Source organism: Thalia democratica, chromosome 5, assembly GCF_965202585.1.
Source record: "Thalia democratica chromosome 5, ktThaDemo2.hap1.1, whole genome shotgun sequence".
Classification (NCBI taxonomy): domain Eukaryota; kingdom Metazoa; phylum Chordata; class Thaliacea; order Salpida; family Salpidae; genus Thalia; species Thalia democratica.
Window position 1 is genome coordinate 79,658,627 of NC_139169.1, and position 8,657 is coordinate 79,667,283.

General features: G+C 25.8%; 1 protein-coding gene across 1 annotated transcript; it reads right to left on the reverse strand.

Moving 5' to 3' along the window:
- Window positions 1–465: 465 nt before the first annotated feature.
- LOC145835936 (G2/mitotic-specific cyclin-B-like) lies at window positions 466–6,853 on the reverse strand. Its single transcript, XM_082943701.1, has 10 exons — window positions 6,775–6,853; window positions 5,989–6,066; window positions 5,554–5,697; window positions 4,880–5,012; window positions 4,569–4,693; window positions 4,181–4,270; window positions 3,823–3,969; window positions 3,388–3,534; window positions 1,245–1,400; window positions 466–920 (listed from the first exon to the last, which is right to left on the reverse strand). Exons 1-10 carry the CDS (start codon window positions 6,811–6,813, stop codon window positions 840–842), a joined length of 1,140 nt encoding a protein of 379 aa, XP_082799827.1. The 5' UTR covers window positions 6,814–6,853; the 3' UTR covers window positions 466–839.
- Between the last annotated feature and the right edge of the window lie 1,804 nt (window positions 6,854–8,657).

Consider the following 8,657-nt stretch of genomic DNA (forward strand, 5'->3'; position numbering starts at 1 on the left):
ACAACAAAGTCAATAAACAACGTTATTAGTGATATTCTAAGGACCTTATTTTTCCTCTAAATAACTTTTACTGTCAAGGGTTTCTTACAAAATCTTTTAAATTTCCTACTTAGTCGTTGCGCCTCAATTGTGTTGTTTAAATTATAAAAATTTTTTGATTACTATTTTCGTATTCATCTTAACGTTTTTCCAGCATCAAACGAAATTAAATTCTTTTAAATTAAAAACTACTTGACCAAATTTTATACAATTATATAGAGTCAATAAATTGTTCAGCCTTCCAAATACATTTTTTTAAGAATTTTTGTCAGTTGACAGTTTTTTTATCAGTATTAATTTATGAACTTGAAACTTTTAATTAGGATTTATTTTTTAAAATCAAATTGTTTTGATTTAGAAGTTTATCTTTTAAAGCAATTTTATTTTTTATTTTTATAATATACCTAAATATTGACCAAATTGTCTAGTTAGAGTTTATTAATGTAAAAAAGAATTATAATAATGTAGCAAATACTAAAACATATATACACTTAAAACCAAGAACACATTTTTCACTATAATACAAAGAATTTTTTGTTAGTTTAGATAATTCATGTGAAATTTCACCAACATTGAGCAATTTTTAAATAAAAAAGACTAAATAAAATGTCTATAATCAAACATATAAAACATATTTTTAGTAAACAACTATTGAGGCCTCACAAAAAATAAACTGTTTCATACAAAAGTGAACACTCAAAGGCTAGTAAAAATATAAAAAACTGGGATTTCGAAATTGTCTATTTACAACTGGATGTCTTCTGGATTCATCTGTACAATATATTCTTTTGCTAAAGATATCAAACTTTTCCCAAATCGTCTGCGTTGTACTCGTTGGCCATGTTTCGTATCCAGTTCATGTGGTCAGTAATGGATTGGTGCTAAAAAAGATCTTTGTTTTAAAGTAATATATTACATATTTAAACAATGTTTGATCAACTATTTTAACAAATTGTTTCAAACATCAAGTAGTTCAATAACTTAAGTTTGTCTTTTAATGGTATAACTACTTATTTAAAACAATTTATGAAACTAGAGAAATCATTATTTAACTTTAATTATTTTCAAGTATAGATATACAAATCAAATGGAAAAAGTAAACAAAAATCTTATTTATTAAAATATCTAATTTTGTGAGATCCATATTCTTTTAATTTTTCAAAATACGAATTGACAGGTAGAATATGATTTTTCCAAACACTCACTTCTGACACTTTCTGCATTCTTCGGTGCTTGTACTTGCTGCGTACGAACTGGTATTTGTTGATATCCACGGAAATAACCAGTAAATTGCAAATTCTCCTCACTACGGGCATCAGTTCTTGTTGAGTGTAAGTGCTGTAATGCTCCATTGTGGCATTCTGAAATAATAAACTATTTATAACTTCAATCAAGTATCATTTTTCAATAATGAAATTATTTTATTTAAAATATTATTAACATAAGTTGTTTTATCGCTAATTTATATATAACTTATGTTTTAGTGAAATAATTCATCAAGTAAAATTTAAGTGCGTCCCTCCGAAATAACTATTATGCCCATGTACTAGAACAGGGTTCCCAACCAGGGGTGCTCGCACCCCTTGGGGGTGCGAGATGGCATTTCATTTTTGATTGATAAATAAGGAGATTTCACTCTCTGATTGAGTTTACAAAGTTGAAATTACATTTCGTTATAACAAGAAGTTGGCGCTAGTTTTCTGATATAACTAATTTTCTTAATACGTCATAGAGCAAGAGCGCTTTTCTAGAAGTTAATTCATTTTACTAATTTCATTTAATAGATGTTAGTTTAGAATTAACATTTCAGTAAAACTTTCTTTGAGTTTTACACCTGTGAATTTTAATCATCTATTCTTTAAATATTTTATTTTCTTAACTGGCCATTAATTGTTTAAAACAGTTTATGAGCTTGCATATATATTAATTTAAATACTTAGATAAAAATTAGTATCTTCAGCAGGTTTTTTATTAGCTGTTAAGAACAGGTTCTGTTAAGTCTATTACATTTATAATGTAATATTTTATTAAGCTTAGTTGTGCAGAAAGTGGTGCTAAAAGATTTAACATCAGTAAATTGTTAAGTTCACAGCAATTACTCCATGTTATACCATTTAAGAAAACTTGTTTTTAGCTTTAGTGAAACCAAATTTTATTAATCAAAAAGTATTCAATGCTTTAACTTTATTTCTATTCATTCCTTTTTTGAAGTTAAACCGTTTACCTTTTTCAATATACTTTTTTCTATTTATATTGTAAGCATACAAACTTTTTTTGTATTAGCTTTTATACATATCTTTTGAAAATTTAAGACTGAATATCTTTTAACTTTTTAAAATCTTAACTCAAACCTTTATTATTTTGAAACCTCCTAGCTGCTAATAGTTTTGAAAATAAAACATTACATAAGCTTAACTTAGAACAGCTGATTTTTATTTTTTAAGTACATATATTCACAACTAAATGTATAAAAAGTTTAGTTTTAAGTTTAGTTTTAAGTTTAAGCCTAATATTTATTACTTCTATTCTAGTGCTTTTTCCTCACTTCTAATGTTTTCTACCTTATAAAACGTTATAAACGTTCAGATGTTTTCTACCTCATAAAAATAGTTAAAACTTGTTCGAATTTTGTTTGTTATGTTTTTGAATTTCCAAGTATTTTATTTTTGTTAATATAGCACACTACCATAAAAGTTAAAATACAAATTATTAATTAATTAAGTCAATGATTTCATAATCAAACTATTAATAAATAATTATAGCATATAGTGTTAGGGGTGCGAGATCAAATTAAGAAACTTTAGGGGTGCGGGGCATCAAAAAGCTTGGGAACCACTGTACTAGAATAATTTAATCCTTGTACATATAATCAAACTATATCACAGATGTTCTTGTGCTAAAACTTTATTTCAACTAACGGCGTTTCACTGCTCTCAAATAAATTTAAGAACAGATCTACGGAGTCTATAAAATGTTAACACACATTAGAAAAAAAGCAGAAAAAAGCATGTATAATTATGTTCAGTGTTTATCTAGGTAGTAACTATAAATGGACTTTATGGTTTAAAAACAAAGTTTGGGATAAAAGCATACTACCTAGATAAACACTATACATAATTATACATGCTTTTTTCTGCTTTTTTTCTAATGTGTGTTAACATTTTATAGACTCCGTAGATCTGTTCTTAAATTTATTTGAGAGCAGTGAAACGCCGTTAGTTGAAATAAAGTTTTAGCACAAGAACATCTGTGATATACATTCCGATAAGCTTAGCTTATCAGGATCTCCAGGATTTAACGCCTTATAACATTACATCTTATAATCAAACTACCAATTTATCAACTAACCCATTTGTTTTGTTCAACGCAGAGCAGCTTGAATGAGATGAACAACGCAGAAGCCGCAATCAGCGAAGGTCTGATATGGGCAAGTTCATAGTCAACAGCTGAAAGTTCCATCAAATATTTCGCCATTCCGTGGTGAATTGGCTCCACCTGATTGTATTGACTCATTTATAAAAGTCTTCAAAACTTTTGCTATATTTTATTAAGTATACTGCAGTATTTGAGATGGATATCACTTAAGTTTTCAGTCAAGAAGATGCAAATACTTGTTGGGAATTTAAGTCTTTAAAATTTTAAACTTAACTTATTTGAAGTTTTTTTCATTACATTTTTATTTGTTATTTATTTGAGCCTATACATTAGTTTAATATATTCTGGGTCCCGATTCAAGATAATTTTTATTTTATTTTTTTTTTTTTACTATTTATTAAAACCAACTTTTCCCGCTTGAGAGTTTCTTCTGAGAAATTGGAGGCAAATAGGTTTGCCCAGTCTGCACTTGATCGCACCCAACATTTTCAACTCCATAGTAATTATTTGCTGCCTGCTAATAGATTGGTCTGATATGTACTCGTAATCGGTTAGCTGTGAAGAAATTAAATATTGATTACAATTTTGAATTCTATCTCTTTATCAACTAAGAAAAATAAATAAACAATTTAGTTTAATATTATTGAGGTCTTCGAGAAAACTCTACAGAGAATGATAAATTTTAGTAGCTTCAAGTATAATATATTTCAAGCTTCAAGAAGAAAATTAATTTGTACTTTACTACTTTTTGTATTTACTTATTAACCTCAGGTGCAAACATTTCTTCGAATTTGGAAGCAATGTGCATGGCAGTCACTCCAGCAAGTTGTAGTTCATCTCTTGGCACGACGACCGCCTTTAAATTTATTTATTACTTTTATAAAATCACGCATACTTATTTATTTTTTTTAAATTTTAGTGAAAGTTAATATATTTATTTATTATTTTTAAGTTTTCGAGTATTAAATATTTTTAGAATATATAAACTTTTTTTTAATTTATCTTAAGTTAATTTGATTTTAAAATTGTTCGAACTATCAATTTTTATTACGTGAACTAGAAAAATGGTTTATAACTTTTTCTAGTATTTTAACATTTGTTTTTTTACAAACCCCAAAACTGTATGCTCAACTTTTCAAAACAACTTAACTTACAGCTAAGTATCTATCGAATATTTCAATAGTAGAGTACAAAGTTTCTTGCAACAGTTGGAATCTGTGATGCACTTGTATCAACCAATCAACTACCCTCTCTCTGTATTCAGGTTGGTATGGGGCGTCTTTGAATTAATACATTATTTTATTTAACTTTTATGAATCAAAACTTTTGTCATTAAATTTTATTCATAGATTTATCAGTTTTTTTTAAGTTAAAAAGCTATCAAATAAGTATCAGAACTACTCATCATTAATGATTATGTACAAACTTGAAAACTTTTTTAACAATGAATATTACATTGTAGTACCTGCTAGAAAGTTTCTTTTGATGACAAAATCCTCATGAATTTCTGCACTAAACATGGCTTGGAAAACAAACTTGGCATATTCGGGACACAAAAATGGTCTCTTTGTTGTCTGGTCTATGTCTTCTATCCCGAGCTAATTATAAAATAAAATAACCAAGAGAACCTTAATATTTATATTCATTTAAGTTAAGCTAAATAGAATTAAGTAACTATGCGGTTATGTATTGTTTTTTTGTTTTAGTAAACTACTTAATTAAGTTCAACTTATAATTAATTCAAAAAAAAAACTCGAGTAAATGGGTTTCAATAGAGAGCTAACTTTAGTTTAACTTGTAGACATTTCACTAAATACTTTTAGTGACTACGGAGAAAGTTACTCAAATTATTAAAAAACTTTTTGAAGACAAAGCATATAAAGATTATAAGCAACTGGAATTTCTACTCAATTGTTATTAATTTATCGATCATTTGAAGCCAATGAAATATGTTCTGGTGTCATTATACACACTATTTCATTTTACTGAACTCAAGTTTATTGTAACTAAAACAACTTTTCATTACTCGAGGTTATGTTGCTTACTTGAATTTAGTTGGCAATATAATTTTGGTCTTTACACGATTTTAATTCATTTGAAAATCTAACGTTAATAACATAAATGGTTTTTCAAACTCACTTGTTCTGGGAAAAACATCTTCATTTTTGTCAAATCTGCTGCAGGTTTTTGAACTTTTTTAGGTACAACAACTTGTTTTTTTTCAACAGTTTTCTTAGTCCTTGTGTTTGGTTTACTTGGCCTGGCTTGGTTGTCACCAGCAACCTAATCAAAAATATTTTTATCAATTTAAAACAGTTTTTTTTTCTTAGCTTTTTTTATTCAACTTAGTTTGACTTATAAGCTTAATCAAAATTTAGAAACCATTTTTAACCTTGTCATTTAGTACTTTAGAATTTATATACTTTACTTATTCGAATGTTGAACTTAAAATTTCAAGAACAACTATTTCTAATTTTGCATTTTGATAAGGAGCAGTGGCCATATATATGTCACTTTTAACTTCAGATTCAAGCTATTGTCAATAACAAACTTAATTATAAAAAAAAAACCAACCTGATTTGGATCTTTAACACCAAAAGGTTTTCTTGCAGTAGTTGCTTTTTTGATTGGCAACATTTTCCTTGATAGCCCCTGTAATTTATTTCAAGTTTTAATCAAAAATTATATAATATACATTTTAGATGCCATTATTCACATTTTGTTTCATTAAATAATTCCAAAAAACATAGTTTTGACACAACAATTAGCATATTTGTGTAATTTCAAAACTTTAGTTAATCATAACAGATTGCTTACAAATACAAAATTAGTAAAAACTATCGTTAACTGAACAAAATTTGTCTACTTAAAATATGTTATTATTAACAATTAAGACTTAAAATCATTTTCTTGTACTAAAATTTAAGTGGTTAACTTATTTATTTATTAATTAATACAGTAAGTAATACAAAAATTTCCTAACAGCTTATTATAGTGTGATTAGCTTTTGTAGTAATTTTTTTATTTTGTAGCTAGAATTCATAAATAAAAATCCTTTTTCAATAATTTAATTTGTTGAAGATGTTTTCATAAAAAGAGTTGCTTTAGTTATCAATCAGTAAATAGTAGGTTTACTGTATTTATAATATATAATCATTATGTCTAAAAAAATTTAGGAAAAGTTACTTATTCAATGGTATTAAATGATTTAGATATATTAGAAACAATTTATTGTGACTAAGGTTGATTTAATTGGTTAACTTTTTAACTTTTGTTATTAATTAAAATTTGTAGCAATATTCTTAACATAATTAACTTATTAATCAGAAAACTTGTTTCCTATAAATTAATACAACTTACAGCAGCGGCGTTTTCGTGGTTGTGGGATTGTATGTCCATTTTGTTTCTTGCTTTACTTAACTTTTACTTTTTTTAAAACTGTTCATTAATTAAAAGCATTATATTGTATTAATACTGATATTGATATTTATTTTAATTTCCCTTAGACACTATTTATTTAATTCTATTTTTTTAAATTTCAGTATATAAGATGATGATCAAGATATTCTTGGGTATTTAAGCAAATTCAAAATCACACTATTTATAATTTTAACTAAATAAATATGTGTTGATTATATTTACACAAAAAAGTAATTATAAAATATACTGCTCTGTTATTAGTATAAAATCTATTTTGAAGAAACTTTTCTTTGTTTTAAGAAGTCTTACTATTGTTTTAAGAAAAAAGTTTTTATTATTCAAGTTATTTTATGCACATAAAAACTCTAATTTTTGTTTTATTCTTTGACCTAACAAATGCATTTGAGTAAAAATTTTTAACTTCAAGAAAATGTTATGACCAAATTGTAAGTTCTATGTTTTGATTTCGAAATGATGGGCTTATTACTATTCCAACTTTTAACTAAATGGGCCACAATGCTTATTATACTGACTAGTATTAAACTTCAGTTATGCTCATCAAAGCACTTAATTTTTTTCAATATTTAAGATATCAATGAAATTACTTCATCTTAAAAAAACAATAATGCGTTAATGATTAAGTTAGTCACTAATTAAATTAAAAAAAAATATTTAAGACATTAATACCACTGAAAAAAGTTAGTTAAGGCCATAGGGGAGGTCCAACATTTATTTTACAAAAATTAACTTTGGCTTTTATTTAAAGCTTAAAGTACAAACTACGAGCTAGTTTTTTATAGAAATCAAAAATGTCATTTAACTTTTGTGATATTTAATTTTTTGTAAAAATTTTTAATATAAACCTCAAATTTTTTGAGGTCAATTTTCTCGGAAATTTTTAAATTCACTAAAAATCTATCTACTCCTTCATTTTCCAGCAATCTTCTTCAAATTTTCAGGAAACTTTCCTTATAATTAAAAAAAAAATTATTGGAATTACAGTAATTTAAAAATAAAAATCTTATCAGAAAAAAAAATTTTTTTTTTTTCAAAAAGTATATATTTTTACAATTTTTTTTTTATAATTCTTAAGTAAAGTTTTTTTGTTATTGTATAATGATTAGACTGAAAGTTTGAAGAAGATTGCATGAAAAATGTAGGAGGAGATAGATTTTAAATGAAATAGTAATTTTTTGCTGTTTTAGTTTTCCCTTCCAATTGGGAACCTATTATGCGGCCCGACTTTGACTGGTCATATCTCAAAAAATAATTTGAATTTTAAAAATTGATAAAAGCACCTTGAAGCTTAGAAAAAACTCTACAAAATAAGATCAACTTGTAAAAAACATGGTTTACCCCCCTATGGCCTTAACAATTTAGAAACTCAACTACTTTTTTTTAACTGTTCAATTTAACTTGTTCTAAATATACAATATTCCTGAAAAACTAACTTTTTACCACAAAACCAAGAAGAAAGAATCTTAAAGAATTTTAAAAAATCAATTGCAGTGTAGCGTTCAAGTTTATAGAAAAAATAATTTATTTTTGTCAGTTATTTTGCACCTTCCTCAAGGAACCTTTTAAACTCACTAAATATGATTGCTATAGTCTCATTAACTACTTAGAATTATGAACTAAGGTAAAAAGTAAATGATTTCTCAGTTGTTGGTGTTAAAAATAAGAACTTTTTGAAATAATTTGTGTATCCCCCTTTATAGACGTAAAAACTATCTTGAAAGAACAAAAAATTCAAGTTGTAATATGACATCTGTTCTAAATCATTATATAACTATCAGTTTACTTTTTATTGATTTTAAAAATAT

What these genes read in the sequence shown, in the direction of transcription:
- LOC145835936 (XM_082943701.1), bottom strand. Translation starts at nt 6,813, where the DNA reads ATGGACATACAATCCCACAACCACGAAAACGCCGCTGCT. An exon ending in AGATGTTTTTCCCAGAACAA is followed by an intron (nt 5,013 to 5,553) that starts GTGAGTTTGAAA and finishes TTTTATAATTAG; the next exon opens with CTCGGGATAGAAGACATAGA. An exon ending in CAAAAGAAACTTTCTAGCAG is followed by an intron (nt 4,694 to 4,879) that starts GTACTACAATGT and finishes ATTAATTCAAAG; the next exon opens with ACGCCCCATACCAACCTGAA.